This window comes from Syngnathus leptorhynchus, chromosome 10 (assembly GCF_054491065.1).
Source record: "Syngnathus leptorhynchus isolate UIUO chromosome 10, UIUO_Slep, whole genome shotgun sequence".
Lineage (NCBI taxonomy): Eukaryota > Metazoa > Chordata > Actinopteri > Syngnathiformes > Syngnathidae > Syngnathus > Syngnathus leptorhynchus.
In genome coordinates, this window is record NC_141204.1 from 5,335,057 (window position 1) to 5,359,453 (window position 24,397).

The 24,397-nt window shown below is 41.9% G+C and overlaps 3 protein-coding genes across 6 annotated transcripts; 1 reads left to right on the forward strand and 2 right to left on the reverse strand.

Annotated features, from left to right (window-relative positions):
* The first annotated feature begins 1,046 nt into the window (after window positions 1–1,046).
* Window positions 1,047–17,254, forward strand: spock2 (SPARC (osteonectin), cwcv and kazal like domains proteoglycan 2). Its single transcript, XM_085922212.1, has 10 exons — window positions 1,047–1,332; window positions 9,773–9,818; window positions 12,680–12,794; window positions 12,890–12,995; window positions 13,608–13,713; window positions 13,785–13,919; window positions 14,295–14,513; window positions 15,048–15,110; window positions 15,958–16,089; window positions 16,561–17,254. The coding sequence occupies exons 1-10, from the start codon at window positions 1,132–1,134 to the stop codon at window positions 16,695–16,697; spliced, it is 1,260 nt and encodes a 419-aa protein (XP_085778338.1). The 5' UTR covers window positions 1,047–1,131; the 3' UTR covers window positions 16,698–17,254.
* Window positions 17,255–17,593: 339 nt separating this feature from the next.
* tysnd1 (trypsin like peroxisomal matrix peptidase 1) lies at window positions 17,594–20,759 on the reverse strand. Its single transcript, XM_085921331.1, has 4 exons — window positions 19,476–20,759; window positions 19,237–19,367; window positions 18,834–19,019; window positions 17,594–18,476 (listed from the first exon to the last, which is right to left on the reverse strand). The coding sequence occupies exons 1-4, from the start codon at window positions 20,501–20,503 to the stop codon at window positions 18,274–18,276; spliced, it is 1,548 nt and encodes a 515-aa protein (XP_085777457.1). The 5' UTR covers window positions 20,504–20,759; the 3' UTR covers window positions 17,594–18,273.
* Window positions 20,760–20,975: 216 nt separating this feature from the next.
* Window positions 20,976–24,005, reverse strand: sar1ab (secretion associated, Ras related GTPase 1Ab). Of its 4 annotated transcripts, XM_085921336.1 has the most exons (8): window positions 23,824–23,995; window positions 23,026–23,095; window positions 22,881–22,951; window positions 22,639–22,758; window positions 22,465–22,530; window positions 22,284–22,387; window positions 22,077–22,208; window positions 20,976–21,822 (listed from the first exon to the last, which is right to left on the reverse strand). In XM_085921336.1, exons 3-8 carry the CDS (start codon window positions 22,936–22,938, stop codon window positions 21,706–21,708), a joined length of 597 nt encoding a protein of 198 aa, XP_085777462.1. In that variant the 5' UTR covers window positions 22,939–22,951; window positions 23,026–23,095; window positions 23,824–23,995; the 3' UTR covers window positions 20,976–21,705. The 4 variants fall into 4 exon arrangements, with proteins under 4 accessions (XP_085777462.1, XP_085777459.1, XP_085777461.1 ...); XM_085921333.1 differs by having other exon boundaries at window positions 22,465–22,758; window positions 23,824–24,004; XM_085921335.1 differs by lacking the exon at window positions 23,026–23,095 and having other exon boundaries at window positions 22,465–22,758; window positions 23,824–24,005.
* Between the last annotated feature and the right edge of the window lie 392 nt (window positions 24,006–24,397).

The following is a 24,397-nucleotide window of genomic DNA, read 5'->3' on the forward strand; positions in this document are numbered from 1 at the left end:
ATGGACGTATATGTGAGCTAGTGCAGGTGCAGCAGCTACTTTTAGGTTTCTCCCCTTATCATCCGTGATGTTCCCAGCTGCCTTGCGGGTGGTGAGAATAAGAAATACTGCAATGTGACGTGAAATATTGGAATCCTGGTGTGAGTGTTATGTAAAATTGCATATCGGTTTTCAAGAAACTGTTACAATGGCTGCATTTGCATTCGTGCAGAGACGTACTAGAATTGCAGTCTTTCATAATGCATTTCTCAGGTGGGAGACACCCTTTTTTTTTTTTAAATGAGACCCCACACATACATCATTGCTTTGGGATTCTCAAAATGTTTCCAGATATAACCCACCAAGCTCACATCAATTATTTTAGTATTCCGTAGTGTTTAATCTAAATTAGAGGTCGGTAGCTGTTCAGTGTTTGTTATTGGTGTGAATAGTCCAAACAGGGCGAGCGAGGTGAGTTTCTGGGACACCTACAGGGTCGTGCCACCTTTCACGTCCTCACACTAACCTCACGCCGACGTCATGCACACCTGAGTCTCATCGGCATACATCAAGCGAGTATGTTGTATGCTACTTTTTTGGAATAAATTTAAATCTATGCTTATCTAAACCTTGACCCCCCCCCCCACACACACACACACACTCCCAACGCCCCCATATAGAATAACCTTAAAGGGAAAAAAACTATAATTTTAAAAACAATAAGATAATGGTCTTAATTCTCAAATAAGGATGTCTACTTTTGTATTTTAAGTCACAAGAATTTCACGTTTGGCCGTTTGGAAGGAAAGAGGATAAATTTCACAATATAGGCTATGTGGTTGTTTTTCACGATGTACAACTTGAGCGTTTTGCGTTCCGACTGACTTGGGTTACGTTGCATTTGTCGTAAACCGAGAACACATTGCATTTCTGATTTGCCATAGTGCATTTGCATTCGCTCAAATCTAGACTGCACCCCCCCCTCCCCTTCCATCCCCTCACCCCCTCCCCGCAGAAGAAGAGCATCCTCGAAGCTAATCACTTTTCCATTCCAGCCTCAACATCCTCCTCATCTTTATCTTGCAGAGGAGAGCCGAGAACGCGTCTTCTTCGTATTTTTTTAACCGGTTCATTGCGCTCCATAGGACGGATATGTTGTGCCTCGCGGTCCCGCCGCTGGTGCTGGTGCTGGTGCTGCTCGGGTCCAGCCTCCAGGCCGCCGCCGCAGCCGCCGCCGCCGCTGCAACCGTGAAGGAGGCGGAAAAAACGGGCAATTTCATGGAGGACGAGCAGTGGCTGTCCACCATTTCCCAATACAGCCGCAAGATCAAGCACTGGAACCGCTTCAGAGACGTAAGTGCGTGCGTGCGCTATAATGCGACAAAAACGAGATGCATCAACCAAATACTGAAGTAGCATCGCAACTTGGTCAAACTTGTTTATTTTAAAACAATCAGGGTGCAATGTGCTTAAAAATAGGCTGTGCAAGCAAAAATATTATGTTTAATTTAAAAAAAGATACGAGGATTCGTCTTGTTCTATTAGTCCATGAAATGTGCATTAGTTGGCCCCTTCTATAAACGAAGGAAATCTATTTCTATAAAATGTTTTTTCTCCCTAATGTGATGTTTCATAAGAGGCAAAAATGGATTCTCATCACTCCTTGTATCTTCCTTCACTAGGGGCTTTCTCATAATAACAAGCAATTAACATGGTGCGCATCCGTCTAATGTGGGCGCTATACTGCTTCCTTCTTCCGACGTGTCCCGGGAGTTTTCCTAAACAAGAAAATTAAGCAAGTGCAGCGTCGGGGTGGAGATAGATTGATGTGAAAATTCCCCCCACGGAGCTGGCTCAAGTGAGGCTGCAGGGATTGATCAACCAATGCCTGCAGGCTGCTCATGATGCATTAGATGTGTCTGTGTATGTGTGGATGTCTTTTTTTTTTTTTTGCCCCCAGCTATGGAAAACATATTACAAATGACCCTCAATAGGATTTGGACAATAGCACAGTTGGATTAGGTTCCAATGAATGTGGTTAATTGTGTTTTAAATGATCCAGGGTGAGTCCTGCAGCATGTGAGGAGGTATGGTTATAGGATTTGAAATATGGGTGTCAGTAATGAAGACAATACAAGAGGTGATGCGGAGGAATTGCGTTGCCATCGGTGATCACATTCGTGGATCAGGCATGTGCCCAGAAGATGAGGTACATGTGCAAATAGGAAAGGGATTAGTTTGAGTTGAAACTGTACTTGGGCTGGTAATGAAATTGTGTTATTACAGGATTTTAAATCACTAAGTTTATTTTCCAAAAGATCCAAGTGGAAGTTTGGCCTACAGGATTGATTTGACATTTGTTGATGCAAGGTGCTAAGCTAACTTGCTCCATACGAGCTATGACTGGCTAGCCATTGCAGCTTCCCAAGTGTCCCTTAAGTTCTTGTCTCCATGGTGGCAAATATAGTCAACAGAACAAGTTCTATAGAAAATTGATAGACTTCATCTAAGCAGACTATATGTCTTTGCCGTCCAAACAATAACACGGAAAAAAAGCAGTAAAAATAAATTTCCTTTCATCTTTACTCTGACTGTATTTTTCATATTCCCTGCTCTCATCTTAGATCTCATTAGACCATTAGACTGTGCAAGTAATGTAATAACATGACATTGTGTATTGTATGTGGAGCAGCGATGTAAAGATGAAAGGACTATAAAGACGTCCCACGTCTTAATTTATCATCAAAGCTGCAGTGAAACACACACTCGCTTATTGTTGCATCTCTTGTGATAATAGCCCCCAGCGGTGCTTGTGTGGGCTCACATTTGCATGTGTGTGTGTGTGTTAAAGGCCAGTAGTGATGGTGCTGCCTCTGCAGCTGATTAGGATGACAGGAGGAGCAACATAGAAGAGAGCCACTGAGCCTCCTGGAGGGGTTGGGTGGGGGGACTTGCCAATAGAAACCACTTTGATTTCAGCCTGCTGCCGTAGCAACGCCAATCTGTGTGTGCGCTACAGTGTCGAAATGCAGCCAGCATCTCTATGAACTTGATAACTCTATCCCGCTCCCAGGGCCTGCTCCCAGTCCGCATAAAACGCATCCTTAGCTGGGAATTCTCCTCTTGATTCACCAGAGGCGGCGCAGGCTTTATATCATCATATGTATAATAATGTGCAATCAGCCGCCGCCGCTTCTCGACAAAGAGCGAACGGCGGTCTCTGGGAATTACATGCACTCAGCGCAGTCGTCGTAGGTATTCCGATTACACAAATTGATGTTGACTGGCACGATCCTCCGAGAGAAGCATGCTGAATATTAATCCGACACTGGAAAGCAATAATCAAAGCTACAGCACATGAAAGAGGAGCTCTCCTCCTTCTCATCATCGTCCTGCTTCTTCCATAAACACACCAAGATGCGCATATCTCGTCTTTGCAAAAAAGCGAGGCACAATACACAAGCAGCAGAGTGAATACTGTAAATATTTAATATGGATTCCCGGTAAGAGCAGAGCGAGGATAACAGGTCTCTCACTTCCAATACATCCACGCTCCAATTCAATCTATTTCACGGGAAGACAAGCGGATTAGATTTAACAGTTACAGTCAACAAATAATAGAATTCAATCCTTTAATCTGACAGGTGCACTCAACGATTCATTCCGCTAATGCACCAAATCCACCCGGGCGAAGAAACGCGGGGAACTGGAAAGAAGCAGATGGAGGATGCATGAGTTTTGTAACTCTTTGGCAGAATCTTGAAAAATATTTCGGATTCTACCTGTGAGGTTTTTTTAAAAATCGAAATTATGGCTTTGTTGACCATAATCCTATTTTTTGTATCGGTTTAATTCACACCTCCCAAAAAATGTGATTATCCTATCTCTGTATACCCTAGTTCATTTTTCCCCTAGCACTAAATCAAAAGTAAATTCAATACATACGATTGCTCCATTTCCCTTGCGAAAACGATACTGTCCGTGGTATCACCCGAGCATGAAATTGGCCCAAAGTTGTGCTGATTTGGAACTCAGACACTATATGAACTAGATGATGAATAGCGACTCAGCAACGCACGTTTCTGTTTATTACTGGCATTCATCATGCATGTCAGCATGCATTGATGATGCCATTTTTGCATATATGCCCCCCCCCTCTCGTTTTCATACTCAGCCGCTGAAACCTTATCTGAAACGAACACACCTCTCTCCCATTTTTGCAGCCCAGGACCACCTGGCCCGATTGGCGCCTGCTAGTTAATAAGTCAATTTTCCGCCAATCTCATGACACACATCAGACTCCATCATCTGCACACACACACATAAAATATGCAAAAAGTACTTGCCGAAGCTACTTATTGCAGAACTTTACTTTTCCACAATCACCTCAGAGAACAATTAAGAGGAAGTATTTGGTATGGGAGATGCTAATAAATGAAATGATGCTATTTTGTAAACACACAACAAACAAAAATGTTTTATTTTTGATGATGTAGCACTCTCCAAGATTGTATTAGTGTTACATGTATTGTTATATTGCCCGTCAACATGTGTTTATGTTCAAATATCAATTACGTAAATTGTTGTGGCACCACTGCATAGATGCTATTGGTCAGCCAGTCTATAGCGTTTCACATTGTGTTAGCATTAAGCTGGGGGGGGGGGGGTCGTATGTGGTCATTGTCAATGTTTATGAATATTGCATGAAGATTTTTGGGGGGTTTCCACCAGTGAGTTTGACTGTAAATTTGAGCTGAGAGTGACCATTTAACCTCTTGAAGCATCTTTTTGTGAATCTTTTCTGACTATGCCAACAACTTGTGACATGGATTCAGTTGAGAAAATCATCAAGCTTGACAGTCTCACAGAAAACACAAAGTGTCTCTCAAGGTGTAGACACTCACTGTGAGCAGTGAGTCATTCCATAAGCGTTGCGTACAGTAGCTTTGCAGCTCGACAGTTCATGCGTAAAGCTCTTTGCTGCGCTGATGCAGATGTGTACGACGATAAGAGCTCATCAAAAAGCCATTAGTCGAGCTCGTCATGCTGCTTGCTCCTTATTGGAGTCCAGATTAGGCATGAGACTGCAGAAAGTCCAGAGATGTGTTGAACAACCGGGGCACCTTCATCCGTCTCGAGAGAAGGATATTTTGAGGGTTTGGAGGGCAGGTAGGGGGCGGACTGCTGATGTGTTGTGAGATGTAGACTGTAATTGGGGCGGAGGGGAAAATAAATGCCTGTTTCCGTGCTGCTGTGTTAGTCCAGTTCTGAAGGACGCAGGTGCTGCAGAAGAGCAAGATATGAATTTCCAAATCAATAACACAACAGGCACTCCAAATTGTCCCTAGGTGTGAGTGCAAGTGTGAATGGTTGTTTTTCTCTGTGTGCCCTGCGATTGGCTGGCAACCAGTTCAGGGTGTCCCCCCCGCCTACTGCCCGATGACGGCTGGGAGAGGCTCCAGCACGCCCGCGACCCCCGTGGGGACTAAGCGGTTCAGAAAATGGATGGATGAATAACAACAGGAACAGATATCAAATTCATTTAGCTGCTTAAGCGTTCAGCTAACGCATTGTTTTCGTTCTTGGTCCTACCTCGCAGGTGCCAAAAAACTCTGCCTGCGAGGGCTTTCCCCGGTGACCTACTTATACTCAACCTGAACACTTGAATATGTTGCAAACAGACCATTTACTGTCGAGGAATAGAGTTCAGGCTATTTAAGCGATAGGCCCAGCGTAAATGAACATATTTGAACAACAAATCACGGCTCAGCTTCAGAAAACTAGTGAGCTGGGATGTCATTTTTAGTCGCCAGCAAGTGGCAAAATGGCCCCCCCGTGAGATGGATAAAAAAAAGAGGTGGATTTTGCCTTTTTAATTGATATTACACAAATGAAACATTAATCACAACACCGTGTTTCAACCAGTTGGGCGGCACAAAAAATAGAAAGAAAATTTCCTTGTACTATTGTTTTATTTGTAGTACAAAATACACATCTGTAAAGCTGCAAAATATTTCATTTATTTCCATTCTGTTTTGCATATTGCTTCTATTGAAGACATCAATGCAAACATACAAAGCAAAGTTTGAATGCAACAACAAACGCGAGTGTACATCAAATGTTCTAAGTTCAAATAAGAACAAAGCTGCGGTTGAAAATTATGGTTGCCAGAAATGAAATACACTCTTGCAGATAGAATGCATGACGAGAAACAAAAAGAAAATCAATACAAAACCCCAGTAGACTTTTAAAAAGTCATACTTTTCGCTGACCCCAAGTAGTAAAATGATCCCATATATCACTTTTGAGTCATCTTTTGGGCAGGCACACATTTTTACTCGGAATTCTATATCACGGCTCTGTTCATCAAATGTTTTGTGGTGTCAGCAAAAAATAAAAATAAAAAATACTGTATGAATCTGTTGCACTTGTGCACATTCGTTTCCCTTTGGGCTTTGAGAAACAAATCTGTCCCTTGTAGTCCTTCAACATCCTTGCACCATAACAGTGCCGAATAACAAAAGCATACAGGGTTTTGTTTCATCTCAGGTGTCTCGTGCAATCTATAAATTGACGCTGGCGGCAAGAGTGCTATCCTGAAGGAGAGTGGAAGTGATAAGTGGCTCATGAAGGCAACGGAGGCTGTTTCACTGCGTTTCATCAGATTCGATCGGTGTACTCCAGCACTATCTGGCCTACTTTAATTCACAACAGTGAGATTGGCCTGAAGAAGCTAATAACTAAAAATATCTAACATGTTGACAAATAGGTTGCTGCATTTGTTTTTCGGGGTAAGGTGGCAGAGGATGAGAAGGACTTGAGCAGCAGAAGGTTGTGGGCATCCTTGATGAGCTCTCCAGGGATGTGGGGGTGGGGGGCTGAACCTCATTCTGCAGTGCAGGTGACAAATCACACCATCACTGTCTGAAACTCTGTGGTAGAAATTCTGGGGGACTATTTTAGATTATTTAGAATATTTTAAAGTGCTTAAAATGTTACAATGTGAGGTTTCGAAGATAGAATTTAATAGCAATAGTACAAAAATGTACAGTAAGGAACATTCAAAAAGTAAGAAAACAAATCATACTGTATTATTATTATAGGTTTTGGTAATTTAAATGCATTCGAGATGACAGACAATATTTTTTTTCTATATTTTGTGTATTATGTTATATTTAATTTGCCACTTGATACATTTTCCCCAATGAATTAATGAAAATTCCTAAACTAAAGCTATGCTAAGCTTAAAATTGCACCTAACAGTATGATACAGTACGAAGACACACAATAAATGACATTTATCATTCTTGTGACAGGAATTTGATCACCAAAAATCATAAGTGTCATAAGAAAAGCCTGAAAACAACACTTCTAGTGTGTATTATTGCTCTGCATTTGTGTGTGATGAATGCAGATATCAGCAGTGATTATGAAGGAAAAGGTCAGAACCCAAACCTTTATCCAAGTCGCAAGTGTTATTACGGCGTCCTTTTGTGGTGCGACAGCGAGCAACGCCCCAGAGACTCAACGCCGAGTGTGTCCGACATTCGCAGAGAAGCACCTGTCAGTCAGCGGCACTTGCTGACAGACGCACGTACTGGCGCATTCTTTCGAAGCCATTTCTTTGATTGCCATCCAGCAAGTGTGGGAAGCTCTCTCTTTGACACAGTTCCTCTTGACTTGTGTTGAATCCTACAAGGGGACAGCAACCGCCGCGACTTATTTATAAGAGGGACCGGGAGCTGTCAATCAAACGCGGCCATGCAAAAAAGGGAGAACTTCCCTGCTCTGTTTAACAGGAGGAAGGTAGATCACAGGCTTTCTGTCCTGGATATGTCAGATTTTTTCCCCCTTTAATCACAATGTTGGTTGTATTCTAGGGTGTGTTTACACAAGTGTCACAGTCCCAGAATCAATTATTTTTCACTTTTATTGTTTGTACACAAACAACTGACAGACTTGTGAAGATATATATACAGTATAGCATGAAACTGCTTGGCACTATTTCGGTTTAACTAGCAGAATAACTAGAAGGGGGGGGTCAATGTGGATGGGAGCATTAGAACACCTCATTGTTGGCTGTGTTCACACCCACGACGGCTCTAACCACCCTTTTTAAAATACATTTATGCACGTTTGCAAAATAATCAATCCACCGCCGTGCACTGCTTACCATTTTTATTGCAGTAGTATAGAAAATATTGTCACGGTGAGTCACTGTTATTAAATGCAGTGTGTCATTAGCCTCCATAACAACATGCTTACTTAAATTGTACTCTCAAATAGATGTGTGTTTTTTTTCCACCCCTTCTTTGCGGACATTCATGCACCTTCTCAAGTCATTGATTTCCAGTCGTGTCAGTGCAGCGGAACATTTTCCTCACTGGTCCTGGCAGGAGCACAAATAGGGATTACTGAATAATTCAGCTTGTGAGTCATCAATCGGGGAGATGCGGTAAACACGAGATTAATGATCAGGTTGTAAACTACAAACTACAAAAGCCAGACAATTGCTCACCAACCAAATGGAGTATCGAGTTCATTCCACGGGCACACGTTGGCTTCCTGGCAAGGGCGTGTGTTGATGGAGACGAGCAAGGCGCGCAGGCGGGAAATGTTTTGACGCTCGAATGGTGGGTTCTGACAGTGATGAAAATATTTACTTTCATATGATCACACTGCGGGGGTCAAAGAACGTGTCTGAGATGTTTGGCGCCTTCTCGCAGTGTGGCAAATGTTTGAAGCTGTGATAAAGTCTCACCGAGGCATGGTAAATATCTCACAAACAATCTTAAATAGAAGATTTTTTATTGTCAAGGACTGTTGAGATATTTAATCTCATTCACAATCACGAGATTAGCCACAAACTGGGTGGTACACAGTTTTGTGTACGACGCTACCTCAATTTATGAGTGACCCGACAACAAGATTATCAAGATCTGAGCCGCCTCTCTGATATTTTTTTCCGTGCTCAAAGTCTACCGCTGCCCAGGAAGTAGGTTCAGAAAACAACCTGGCAATTTTTAGTGTGTAACAATCCAAACCTTGCTGGGCTAACAATTCTAATAGTTATAAACCTTTAAACAACACAAACAGCACCTATGAAAGGATAACATCACAATGAATACCCCCAGAAAATCTGTTTATCAAAAATAATTTCAAAAATCAAACTGTTTATTAAAAATAACTGCAACCTAATGCCTGTGTTAAAATCACACCGTACTTAAACCATGAGTGGGTGTTGCGGTGCTAAAGGCAGAATTTATTTTTTCATACAGCTCTAGCAAAAACCTATTGGTGCACTTATCTGCATAATTAATATATGGACTGATTTCTGAAGCAAATGCATCTCTTTTTAGCTTCATAAAGTCAGTATGCATAATGTGTAGTGATGACTTCCCACTAATTCTCACAGTTTTTTTCTCTGTCTTCTGGCTATCTTTTCATCAGGAAGTGGAGGTCAGTTCTTTTCAGTGCATTCACGGCATTGTACGTCTTTATCTGTGCATGGCTTCAATGTCATATTGAAATTCTAAGCACTCCGCTTGAATAGCAGTAGACCCTGGGCGCCATATGTCTGGTGTACAGGTAAACAGCAAGACAATTAGTCAAACTCATTTCCATGCAGATGCATTTTACGTACGCGTCTGGCTGTGCTTCTCATCACGCTTTCAAGATAAGATGTGCACATTATAATCAGCGTGAAATGCTAATGGCGCTCCTTACTTAGAAACCTGCATTCAATGTCGATTATTCGCCATCTTACTGATTTTCTTTCTATTTCTTTGTGCAGGACGATTATGTGCGCAATTGGGATGAAAATCAAGGCTCCAGTGACAGTGAGTTGTCTTTTTTGTTCTTGAAGCAAAAAAATATGAAATGGTGGTCTGCTAAGCCATAAAGGTAAAAAAAAACCTATATATATATATATATGATTTTTTTGTACATATATAATAGTGAGTTGAAGCTACCACTTGACATTATGCTGTGCCTGATATTGCATCGCACAGATATTTCATCCAAATGCGACATGACGCACTCATAGCAACATGAACCTGATGAAATCGATCAAAATTGAATATCGTATTTCAGAATCCATGACCCTCAGTTGAACTGGACACATGCGTCACTTGTGTATTGTATTACACAGCCCTGAGTGTGTGTGTTTGTGAGTTGACGCTTGTGGTCACCCGCTGTCTCATCCCGCAGCAAAAAAAAAGCAGGTTGAGTGATTGTTTTATTCTGTTTGACGTGCTTGAGCAGATCTGATGCGACTCCCCGAGGAGATGCCCAACATTCCGTCTGCTTGAACCCATTGCAGCACTTCTTATTTCTCTTTGTTCAATTTTTATTCCCTCTAAGTTTCTAGAGTGTCCTCGGCTCACAGCTAAACGTTAATCGAGTTTGCGGCAAGGCAAGTTATGACACCAGAGTCGTGTCCTCGCCGCTTGATTTGCAGCTTAAATGAAGTCTTATGAATGGCAGAGTCTATTAGTGCACTGTCTGAAGGCCTAATTATGCTTTGCAGTTGAGGGCCAGACAGACCTGTACGTCAGACTGAAAGTAAAAGCATGGAGGATGATATATGCCAGACACGGGTGGCGGGTAATAAGACTTAATTTAATGGAAGGCGCTGTCATCGACAACTGTCGCCCGCTTTGGTGAGATAAAAATTGCACGCCAAAACATCACGTCCAACAGGGAATTTGAAATTAAAGAGGAGGCTGGTTTGAGTGGTAGCCACAGTTGAGTTCACTCCAGTCTTGGGCTGCAATTTTTTATTTATTTTTGAAATCGATTAATCGTTTGATTATTTTGTCGATTCATCGATGTTTCAGATAAAACAAACATGTTAACTTCCATCACTATAAGACATTTTTGAAATAAATATTTACGGTTCAGTAAACGTTTTGTGTCAGTAACATTTTGGAAAATTGCAGAATAACATTCAACATTTTTAAAAGCATGTTTTCTGCATTCATGAAGGATGATTGCAAAATATAGAAATATAAAATGATTACTCGATTATTAAAAGGCATTATCAATTAAGATTTAGAATGTTTTTATTAGCAATAAAAGAACCGTTGAATCAATCTTGAAACACACAGGAAGCCAATAGACTAAAAACAAAAATGAGAAGGTCACCGAAGTTGTCAGAAAATCAGCACAATGGCCTGACAAGAGCCCGTAGACCTCTTTTTTCCTAAACCGGGCATTCTTGACCTCACAGAAGATGGACGTGTACAACTTTGTCAACACCTTTTACACACACACATACGCACGCACGCACACATACACACACACACACACACACACACACACACACACACGGAGAGTCTGAAAATTTACATTCAGGCGCCGCAGTGGCTGTCTCCACTTGAGGCGACCTGCACGCTGAGTGAGTGAGTGAGTGAGAGGTCAGGCTCATTTGCACTGCCTTTCTCTAGTCAATTCATCAGTGCAGCCAGTGGCTCTGTGCTCTGATTGAATCACGTCGCTCTGCTCAGCGCTGCCGGAGAACAATAATTTGAGCTTGGAAGAACAAACAAGCACGCGAATGGTCTCAAGCGCAGGCATGAGAAAGTTATCTTTTTTACATAACAATAAATGGATGGAAAATTGGATGTCATCGCAAACTGAGAGGTCAGTTTGAGCAGCTCAATCCATCAGTGACCCCATTTTAGTGGTCGACGCCGATGAAATAATAGAAAGCCTGCAGTGTCATTTTTGGAATTGAACCAGTGGGAAAAAATATTCTACAATATTCTCATTTATTATTTATTCTTATTTTATTATTATTATTTATTTTATATATTAAGTTTCATTGATCTCATTTTGGAAATTACTGTACAAAATAACCTTAAATAAAGTACTGTACTGTACACATCGCAGTTATACATTGAAATACATATCTATAGATGGGTGGATCATAGATATATAGCAAACAGTGGGAGAAGGATGCCGATGACATTTGAAATGTCAGCCAGTACAAGGGCAGTTACCTAGGCAACCAGGAACTTTCATCCTACTAAGTGACTAAGAGTGTGTGACAAATGCTTCCACATCCTTCCAAGTGCAGGCAATTTGCCGTTGCCTCCTCATTAAGAGCGATTATGTCCAAGTGTGCACGGACGATAAGACGGTCCATTATGAAGACGTGGCCCAAGTTCCATATTGATATTCTCAATCCGCACGGATAAATCTCATTGGAATCTGCATTGAATCGTACCAAAGTACCTAATTATTAAGGGAAGTTCTCTGCCGATTAGTTTAATCGCATAGCAGAGACCGAGTTTAGGTAGGATGGCACAAGAATGGACGATGATGAGGGTGTCATCATAAAATGAAGACAAAGCCTCCAAGACGGTCACGCTGACATGATTGCACAGCAAGCGAGAGTCCTCACAAACAAACCAGATTGAGCCAAAAATCACAGTCAACCCAGAAATGATTTCCAGGACCGCCGAGAGCCTGTTGCTATGGAAACGTCATCATCACCCGCCGCTGCTTTAATCCGCGGAAGCCTGTTAAGTTAACATGAGGCTCAGCCAGATACCTTATGCTGCTTGTGTGCTCCCAACACAGCAGTTGGCAACCGCAGACACAGATTTATTTACTAATGTTTTCATTTTACAACTTATTATGGCATGGAGGAGACAACAAAAAATGGTGGAACCAAGCATGACACTTTTTTTTTCAGATGTGGACACCACCAAGGACCCCTGTCAAAAGGTTAAGTGCAGCAGGCACAAGGTGTGTGTCGCCCAGGGCTACCAGAGAGCTGTGTGCATCAACCGCAAGAAGCTTGAGCACAGGTGAGGATGTGTGCAAGATCCCAGGTATTTGTAGGAAATCTACAAATCCACAAAAAGCCAGACAGTAACAACTAGTGTTCCTTTTTGTTCCCAAGACTCAAGCAGCCTGCTCTCAGGTCCTCTGATGGCAACTGTCAGCCATGTCCAATCTCCTCTACCGGGCCTGTGTGTGGATCTGACGGACACAACTACGCCTCAAGGGTACACTGACATGTCACATTATTTTCAAACAGGAGGCCAAATGCTAAAATAATATATATTTATTTTATTGGTGAAGAGTTAAAATGCTAAGTGTTTGTGATTTAGCAAACAAGTATGCTTAAACATTGCTAAGTGATTCGCATACAAGTACGCTTAAACATATCTAAATGTTAAAACATACTTGCAAATACGTTTACTCCGCATTGACAGTTCCACACTTTCGGAATAATGCCCCCTTGAGGGACACCGTAACCTCAATATGGCCCCCGCCAAAAAATTTGATCAACACCCCTGCATAGTCCCCAAATGTGTAAACAACCCTGTCGGGCATGCATCACTGTCATTGCACTGTGGGGACACGTTGAAGGTGGGGGGACAGAGTATGGAATTAGAAGCACCAATATGGGCTTGTGGGGGGTTGTTTTATTGATTTATACTTTGTCTCTTACATGGCCATTGCTGACCTTGCGCAAGTCTCGCACAGAAACGAAGCCATACAGTCGCTCGCCTCATGAATATTTGATCCGTGTCCCTGCAATAAGTCGTTTGACTTCACCTTCACGTGTCCTTGTCGCAGCTACGTGTGTGTTAATGTGTGTGTTTGTGTCGCAGTGCAAGCTGGAGCAGCAGGCGTGTCTCACGGGGAAGGAGCTGAGCCTCAAGTGCTCTGGTCTCTGTCCGTGTTCCACCACCGCTCCCAACCCGGAGAGTAAACACGGTAAGATGCAGTTGTGGGTTAAATGTAAACATGAAAGTGAGAAGTTGTTACAAATACGGATTTCCCCGCAGAGACTTGCACCGGACAGGATCTGGCTGATCTTGGCGAGCGTCTCCGGGACTGGTTCCAACTCCTTCAGAATAATGCCAAGCAGAACAATAACAGCAAGCCCGGGGCCAAAAGCACCGCAGCCAACACGGGATCAGGTGGGAGAAACTACTACGACGAGTACTACGAGTGTTATTTTGGGTCTGGGCGTGCAGATCTAAGAAACTCTTAAAATTCTTTAGTTTTGGCTTTGTTATTGTTTATAAGCCAGATAAATTGCCCCTTTGAAGACTTTCGTTTTTGGATATGAAACTATCTTTAAAGAAGTCATACTTTGATGGTTTGCCATTTTGGTTTGAAGCGGCCATTTCTGGGTCATATTGAATGTTTCCAAAATAAACTTCCGTTTGAGATTTTAATAGATTGTGAAAAAAAAATTATTGAGTGTGACCAATTTAATATTTTTCAAATACTCTCGCCAGATAGAAAACCAGAAAGCCCAAAAAATCTAAACTGAAAACGTGTTTGTTCAGTGCTGGACAGGAGCCTGGTGGCCAGCTGTAAGGACTCCGTAGGTTGGATGTTTTCCAAGCTGGACACCAACGGCGACTTGTACCTGGATCACCCCGAGTTGGCCGCCATCAATCTGGACAAGTACGAGATCTGTATCCGTCCCTTTTTCAACTCGTGTGACTCCTACAAAGACGGCAAGGTGTCGACGGCCGAGTGGTGCTTGTGCTTCTGGAGAGAGAGTGAGTGGAACGTGTTCACCCGTCACCTCAACTGCCATGCTTTCTAACATCAAGGTCGCCCTCGGGACAGAAAGAAAGACAGGAGGGTCGCCTCTCCAGTACGTAGATTTCCTCGTGTCTGTCGCCATTTATCTCCTCCTCCCGATATCTCTCCCTTCTGTTCCCCGGAGGGTTGAAATGGCTACCGCCAGGCAAGGAGAACATTGCTACTGCTTGTTGACAGCCGAGTTCTCCCTCAACTCTCCGATATAACCCGTCAGCCGAGCTGAATCTAGGTCCCAAACCTCCCGGCGTATGAGAGCACAATGCAGAGGAAGATTAATATTGCTGTTGAGGTTGAGATTCTTTCACATTGCCCGGCTGGCAACTTGTTGCTAGGCAGGATTTGTGAATCTCAAGCTTAGCTACTGTTTTTTAAGAATGTTTTAATTTAAAAAGACAAATGCCACAATGTAACAAATAGTCACAATGTACTACTTGACAGAATCAAAGTGGAATTTTTTTATTAATTGTAGCAATTTTCACCCCCCTCAGAGCCCCCCTGCCTGGCGGAGCTGGAGAGGATCCAAGTGTTAGATGGCGGCAAAAGAAAGTTTGGTACGTATTCTCGCATGAATCCTTTAGGGATTTGGTTTTTATTGGATCAGGATTTGACTCCAACGGATACCTAATAGGGGGCAGGGGATTTGGTCATGATCAGGCTTATGGATTAGAATTTAATACACTGCAGGGAAAATCAGGCCCAAAGTGTGTGAGTAAATTTGCATCAAAGTGGGTAAATGAGTGAGTGTATATTTGGACTCGTGCGCAGTGCAGATTTTGGCTGGCTGACTGGGCTCTGAGTCAGGACTCTGCAAGGACACCGAGGGCACAGTGCCAGCTTGACTTTCAGATGCGCCTCTGAAAGACCGCAAGGACGCTTTTGTTTCACACCGCCTTATTTGTATTCAACACATATTTGTTACAATATTATGTTCCAAAATGTCATTGATATTCAGTAATCGGTCTATAAAAATGGTTACATAATAAAAAATAAAAAAAAGTTAGCTTGTGATGAGTCTGACTCTAAAACTTACTCCCAAATATTTTAACTGGACAATTTTGTTCTGGAGTTGTGTGAGCGCTTTCAAATTGTCTGTGTGGAGCTCGGGCTGTTTAACTTTGCAACGTTCAAGCTTAATAAGCTACACTTTCTCCATCTGGTGAAAATCCACGGTCCAAAGACTTTGTGTGGATGATATTATGCAGAATTCTTTCCTCCACATTCCGATTTTACATATTCATCACCAGCATTTTCTGGAAACCAAATTGATATTCACGGATTGTGGGAATGCTTGCAATGTATGCGGCATGCATTCTACTGGGAATTGAACGCAGTGAAGCATGACGCAAGCCTGTTCTCGGCTCATCCTTGTGTATGTGAATATATGTGTGTACTTGCCAGGTCGCTTCATCCCAAACTGCGATGAAGACGGCTTCTACAGGAAGCTGCAGTGTGACAGGGGAGAGTGCTGGTGCGTGGACCAGTACGGTGGAGAAGTGGCCGGGTCGAGGATTCGTGGCAAACCAGACTGCGGTGAGTTCTTTTTGAACACACACAACCTCCACATCTCTTTGCACACACCCCCCCCCCCCTCTTTTTTGCAATCTACCCGACACAAGCTATCTTTTATGTCAACTGACTTTCCTCTCACTGCAAAGAGCACATTCATGCGTCAGGCGGTCATTTGCATTCCAAAGCGCGTCTTGTCACGGCAAGAAAAGTCTTTTCAAGATAAATGAAGGCTTGCTCAGAAAGAACCTTCTCCAGATAAGAACTGTTCCTACGACAGGGCTTAGGAAATAACTCTTAAATCAGCACAAAGTCAAACTCCCGCCATTGTTCCCACCACCATCCCACTACTTCTCATTAGCTAAGTGTGCATTTGTTCAAAGTTGAATAAAGGACAATGCCGCACACAAGAGTTACATAAAGAAATTTGCCTTTAAAGATAATTGTCACAGGTAAGGTACATGAAAATCTTAATTGCTCCCCCCCCCCACGTAGACGATGAAGTCGTGTATTCGGGCGACTTCAGCAGCGGAGTGGGATGGGAGGACGAGGAAGAGAAAGGCGGCGAGGAGACCGCCGAGGAAGAAGAGGGCGAGGCGGGAGAGGCTGATGACGAGGGATACATCTGGTAAAAGGGGTCAAGCGTTTGTCCTTGCAGCCTCTCTTTTTCCCCCCCAACGGCATCTCCATGTTCCAAACACCAGGAAACTCCCGAGGTGGATGTTGAAAGAGGGAACATATCACTAGCAGTAATCGTGGGGTGTGCAGTTAAAAAAAAAAAAAGCTTGTCCCTCCTATTTGTGAATCTTTCTCTTGTAAGTACGTTTTATTTCGAGCAGATTTTGAGCAGCTTTCCGGTAGTTTAAAATGGCCGACCATTTCTTGTTGCTTTCATTAGACTAGGAACATTTTGTCTTGTTTTTGTTTTGTTTTTTAAAGTGGAAACTATACAGAGGACATTGACTTTGACTTGACCGTCCTCATCTCATTGCGCTTCAGCTCCGATGTGACAGTAGTGCTGTCTCATTCTTAACGCCTCACTCCGCAGCTTGTAAATAACGTCGAGTCACGTCGTGTACCAGAAGAGAGGTCGCCGCCGAGGGCGACAAGTGTACATTGTATCGTCGTGTGGGTCGGTTGTTGTGTTTATTAAAAAAAAAAAAAAAGGAAATGATAAGCATTCAATAAACGTGAGTGTTGTGTGGCCCCAGCTGGCCACCGTACATCGGAGTCTTTTGTCTGAGTATCTTGTGTGGCGTACGTATTCACTTTCTGCTGCTCGTCGCTTTGTTTTTGTAAAATTATTTTTATTATTATATTATTATTATATATATATAAAAATCCTAAAATTACAACATTGCCATAAAATTAGTTTTCTCTTAATTTTAAAACTCAATGATTGAAATCGAGTTTCTTTTCATTTTACCTATGTTAATAATTATCACATTTAATGATATGAATAGAACTTGATTATTTATTGTAATTGTTTCACAAAAATAATACATTCAACTTGGTTTTAAATGTCACCAAAAACAGGATTTATGAATATGAAGGAGTTGACAAATAAGTCAGGCTGTGTCTTTTCATCGCTTTTAAAAGAATATTGAAATTTGGGGCTTCTAACAGACAAATATGAGTCACAACTGGAGATGCATTTTTTTTTCCTTTTACATTCTTTTCCTAAAATCTTAAGTTAGAATGAGAAAGTCACAACTTGTGAAGAACTATTGATTATGACACTATCCAAAATATGTGACGCGTGGTTCGTCTGTGGGCGAGAACTTCAAAATCTGTTGTGCTGGGAGCGGGCGATTCCCCTCTAGCAGATGTCTGAGTGTCTGTTACCCAATGGGACCAATCATTCTTTGCAACCTGTCAGCCAATTATTACTCAAGCGCTTTAATATACCGACAAGTTTCTAGCTCGGCGGAAAAGGAACGACAGGGAAAATCCAAACATATGTTCACGCAAACACTCATTTAGAAGCTACTGTGACATTATGCTTCAGCAAATTCCTTTTGAGCATTAGTAGTAGTAGTATAACAGTTTTCAATTGTAGTCTGAGTATTGTGAAATTTATTTGCTCAGTAAAAATGATGACATCAAAATAGTGGCATTTGCTATTGTATATAATTTAGATCAATTGTACTCAACAGGCACCTTCCAGTGTTCTTATGTCAGATTAAATGCCAGGTTTTCATCATACACTTAGAGTTTGCTGTGTGTGCCTTGAAGCCTCCACACTCTTTTCACGCTTTCGTCGGTGGCGTTCAGCACGTCAAACGAGTTCAGGTCCCCTTGTTGGCTGAAGTGAAGAAGAGGTCCCTGCAGAACGCTCACTGGGATGCAGAAGTTAAGGTGAGGGTAGGTCACTTTAGAGGACAAGTCCCTCGTGTTGCTGGATACGATGCCTACAAGAAATGTTCAAAGTGCATTCTCATTCATTGTCAATGAAGTAGCAAAGACCTCATTATTTTACTATAGGACATTTTTCAGACACAGAACCTCTGTATACTTTATTTCTCTTATCCTGTCCTCCATGTTAGTTTCATTGGCATTGTGGTTAGGCAAAAGCATCTAAGACCTTGCTGCCATCTGGTGGAATATATTATGTATTAAGGGGATTTTGATGGCTTAATACTGTTTATGTAAATAAGTGATCTTGCATATAAAGCAGTGAGATCAGTCATTTATGTAATGTGTACATTCTGAATGCATGAAATTGAGGCTTTTTTCCCCCTCCAGTTTACTAGTAGCAGGCTTATTACCGAGCAGCTCTCCTGTGGACGCTCGTACAACAGCGCCCCCGCTGGCCCCTGCTTGAACTGCGCATGTGGTCTGAAGCATGATGGTAAGGTGTTGATGACTTATGGCTTTGGAGAGGATACCGCAAGTTAGTGAAGGGCCGCACCAGCGACCTAGCGCACCGTAGCCCACCACCAACACAGGTTCACCTGCAGGTAAAGACTGCAATATTATTTTTTCATTATAAACGTAGTCTCTTGGCACAGAATGGACATTGATGAGAAATCATATTTCCAACATTTTATTCAATTCAGTGTTCTGTCGCTGTATGTCAGTTTAATATTTAAGCCCCTGCAACATTGTTTAATGGACATATCCCATGAACAAACAACCTGTACATTAAGATATCGCGATAGACGAACAAACCTGTGTTGAACTCGTGAGCCATTTGAGGGACAACAACATCCAAGATGGATTCCCTTGACCGCACCACAGCGACGTCGTAAGGCGACGACGCCTTAGTGGAGAAGAGGACATCTCCAATACTGTCAAGGACTCTGTGACGCAAAGACAGTATGTATGAACAAAATGGCAGCAAAGAACCCTCCCTCACACCATCATAGTTTTTGGCTCCAATATGCTACAATGAAAAATAATTTTTGCACCTGTCTCCGTGATGAAACTTGAGGGCAACTGTGGACTTCCCATTGACGACGTGTCGGCAGGTTAGAATAAGATCAGAAGTCACAAGGACCCCTGAACCCCACTGCTGCCCGCTGTCCACCAAGCACACATCCAGGTATTGACCTGCATGGAACTTTTGGGTCTCTGCAGGGTGAAGCCAGACATCTTGGAGCAAATCCTGGAGGTTGTCGCATTGGACAATGTTGCGGAGGATTGAGTGGACAGAACACACGAGCGTGAGTCCGATCCACTCGTTGGCCTTCCAGCCAAACGGTGACACTATCACCCCGACAAGGTGCAGGGAGTCATTTTGCATTGCAAACAAGCCGCCGCCCTCCGTGCCTGGCAAGCAGCGGGCGTCGGTGAGGATTACGGTGTTGTCCTCGCCCGCCAGGTTGCTGATGATGCCCCTGCTCACAGTGCCATTGAAGAGGTCTGAGCAGAGGGAACCAAACGGCGAGGCGCAAGCAACGACAGGGTCGCCTTTCCGAAGAGACGTGCTCCTCCGCCATGAAACAGCCCCGGAATGTGACACGTTTGCCTTGAGCACAGCAAACCAGCTGAGGTCAGCATCTTGGATCAGGGTGTCATCTTCATCGCCATGGAAACGCCACTGGTCAGCCTTATGGAAAAGTGCCTGGAAAGTCTTTTTGAACTCCACACAGTTGACCAACGTCAGCAGCTCAGCTTCATGCTCATGTGTCTTGTATCTTCTTTTAGGTGAGCAAACTTCACGCACTCCACAAGCATTGACCTCCACGTGATTCCGGGAAGGAAAGCTGACGCTGATTTTAAGGTTGTTGGGGAAGTTGTGACGTAACAGGATGCGACGTTCGCCATCACGAGATGACTTTTTGTCTATGAAACGAAAAAACGGCAGTCCGGTGCAGATCACCACTCCGGAGCTGGGATGGATGACAACGGCGCTAAAGCTTACGGGTGCACGGGCAGAAAAAGCTTCCGTCAAGGTAAGAACACAGCAGCATCTCTCCACGTCTTGTATGTCCATAATGTTAGCCGAGCAGATGAACTTTGACCATGTTGGTGATCAACAATGTTTAACCACTGAAAAACATGTTGAAATTTAACGTTCAAAAATTAGCGCCAAAATAATCACAACAAAATGTCAAAACAGACTCGTCATGACCAATATGAACCCGAAAGTTTAATCAAAAACAGTGGTTTGGGTACTTAAACGCTCGATAACTTCCTGGTCTCGTCTCACGAGGGAGTGACGACACTAACCTGCTACTGTGATTGGCTCGAGTGTCGACTAGAAAAAAGAAGGCGGGTTCGATTGGCTCGCGGTAACAATTATTGGTTGTTGTGATTGGCTAAAATGAGGCAATGCTTATCCAATGAGATAAATGCTGAAATTTAAAATGATAAATTATATACTGTATATTTGTTGTGGAAAATATATTTGTAGGGCATATAAAATTCTACAACACTAGAATTTTCAAGTCAAATATTAAGAAAAATACATTTGCAGAAAGTCTTTATTGTCACCCAGCTCATATTTTTTGTAACAGCTTCAGAGATAACTTGGCCTCCTTGATGTAAATATATAAATAACTATGTACAAATAACGTTCAAAAATATATCTACCATTTCTTCATGCACAATATATTTTTTGTATCCTGCTTTTAAGGATCACCATGAAAGTACTCTCATGTCACTGCATGTGTTGAGCAGCTACTAATCACAAAGTACTCCATTTTTGTCATAGCAATTATCTATGCCACCTTCATCAACTTTAACTATATAACACTGCGTTGTCAGTGAATCTCACAGCAAAAAAAAAAAAGCACTTTCATTGGTAAACCCGGTTTTCAAAAATACCCCCTAAAACTTCAATGGCACCTGTGTGTGTCTTATTACGGTCTTTACCCAAACCGACCCTTGCTGTAAGTCAACACCGGCTGCTAAAAATAAGCTCTGACTTGCCGTTGATGACACTTACACTTTCTCAATGGCACCCAAAGGTAAAGAAAAATACACCGCATTAAGATTCTTGGCTGCACTCAATAAGTTACCTTTGAGTTGCTGTGGTATTAATGTTTTTCCAGCAAAGAATATTGCCCACAATCTTAAATGCATTCTCAGGTGGTACAGTCAAAATTCTAAAGGTATGTTGATAAAAAAATTCTCCCATTTCGGGTGGTGTTGTTATGTAAATAAACATTGAAAACTGGATCCATTAACATTAAATCAGTCAATGTATTGTGACAGCCAGCGGAATCCCTCTCCATATCCTTGTCTCTTCAGAACGCTGCACATAAAAATCTCCATTGGCCTCAAATTAAGCTCCTTCAGTGACACTTTTCCCTAAAAGAGAAACACAAGGCTCTTTAATGAAGGCAGAAAAGATTTCATAGCATCTTCATTGTCAGTGCCATTTACATTTGTGATGTGTAAAGAAGGCTGACTACATGTTGATGCTAGTCTGCTGCCAGGTTGGCATTGCAAATGCTAATCGGTTCTCAATTATCTGGATAAATAAAGCTAGTAAGATTTAAAAAAAAAAAAAAAAAAAAAAAAGATACATATAATAATCTTTCCTTAATGTCCCTGTTGGTCACCTTTCCAGTTGTGTGTCCATGCAGACCAAACAACCCTCGAAGCGCATCCTCACTGATGGCCTCTGGACGATCGATTTTGTTTCCCAAAATGAGGACGGGCACGGTGGAGATGGTCTCATCTGTCAAAAGCGCCTGAGCACAGAAGAGGAAGAGTCACGTTTAAATAAATGTGACGTAAAGGCAAAGAAAGGTAACGTTCAATCTCACATCCAGCTCCACTTTAGCTTCAGCGAGCCGCTCACGATCAGCACAGTCCACCATGTAGACGATGCCATTTATGGCTGGGAGGTAGTTTTTCCAAATGCGTCGTGCTATGACAAATTAAAAAAAAAAAGCTAAACCTTTTGAGTCCAAAATTACCAGATAACCAAACAGCATCCCTCTTTACCTTGTGTGTGACCGCCCAAGTCAAATGTGGTAAATGTCATTCCAGCAATGGTGAGCTCCTCAGATGCTGAACATGGACAAAAAAAAGTGGCATGAGATGATTGAAATACAGTAAGCATAGATAATAAGAAAGAATGGATGGACGGATAGACAGATAGTATCGGTAGATAGCTACTTGGGTGCAGCGTGGGCACATGCTGGCCCAGCCTGTCATCTCTGAGCATGTGCAGTAGTGTCGTTTTGCCGGCATTGTCTAATCCGAGAAACACCAGTTTGCCGGATTTCTTGTACAGTCCTGCACAGTCACAAATGGTTTTTTTCACTTGGTGATCATCAAACATTCTATTCCTGACTTGTATGAAAAATACACTGGAACATCCAGATTTAATGACTTGTAAATATCACTTAAATGAATACCTAACAACTGCAGCACGCCACTGAAGCCTCTGTAGATCCAGTTAAAAATAAAAGACATGGTACTCGACTGCCTATAATGCAGATACACATAAATTAATCACACAATGTAAAACAAAGCAAAAACAAAAGTCAAAATATTGCTGACTGTATTGCAAAATCTCCAAGTATAGGCCGCTTTCTTCTTGAGCCTTAATAATGCTGCTGGTATGTGTAAGCTGTAAGAAAGATAAGAAGATAAAAATAAATCTTTCATTGTACTGATTGTTTTTGTTAGTCTATTTTTGTCATTTTATGTTCCATCTTACACACTACAGATTGTTGTCAAAATTCTATATGGATAAAGTTGTGTTGAGTTAATAATCACAAATTCCCAAAAACTAAAATGAAGTGAGTTTTTGTTTCGCTGACTTCCCAGACATACACATGCTGATCATCCCTGGACTATTTTTGTTATGACAAGTTGTAGCAAGGACACTTGATCTCCACAAGGGTCTCTGTCACACCTGTCATTCACCCTGTTTGCAACTCTCTGGGCTTAATGTACTGCAGACGAGGGTCTCATTTGAGGAAAATGTAACTAAATGAAACGATTTTGTTTCAAGTTCTACAACGTTAAAGGCCTCCCGTATAAAGATTACAGTAAATTCGTCATTATTTTCAGATTTAAGAGCTTTCATGTAGAATTTTTGATACATATTCGTTTTAGTTAATGACGTCGAGATAAACAGAAGCAGTTTTCAACTGTTATTCAGTGAAGGCAGCCGATTTTAGGTCATCGTACGACAACAGATGTAACAAACGTGTAGCCGCTCCAAAGTAAACAATAACAATCTTTTAAGTAAACAAGCGAGCAGAAAAGTCTCGAAAGAAAAAACTAATTTCAAGACGGGTCGTCACATTGATGGTAACGGGTGTTACCGAATGCAAGTTGATCAATAATTACCTTGTTCCGACCGATTTATGATGCCACTGTCCGCTGTCCTGTCAGATGTAAAGCACTACGCAAGTTTGACATTTAACCGGAAGTACGTCATCACGCTAGCCTGTTTGCTGCTAGCTCACCATGTTAACCGCCTCGATTAAAAATAGAAAAATAGATCGGATACGGAATGTATTCGCTAAATATGATTATTTATAGCCATAGAAATGCATTATAGTATTGCTATATTTTCTATTTTTTGGTTCGTCTCATGTAATACGATATCGTTTGGTGTAAAAGTTTTGATGAAATTTACGATAGTCATTCAAAACAATATAGAAAATAACATTCAAATTTTAAACGCAGGACTACCAAAAAGTATTTTGTAGTCTCGCAATACCAAAATATTATGTATCAACAATTTAATTTTTTTTTTTTTGTTAGATTGTATTATTTAAATGATAAAAACAAAGACTACGTGTGAGAAAATGTTGCTTTGTATTACAGCACCAGTTCGAGCACATATAAATATTTTGCCCTAAAATCAAGTTGTTCTTGTAGTTTTCAATCTTTAGCATCACACCTAGTGCGGGTAATA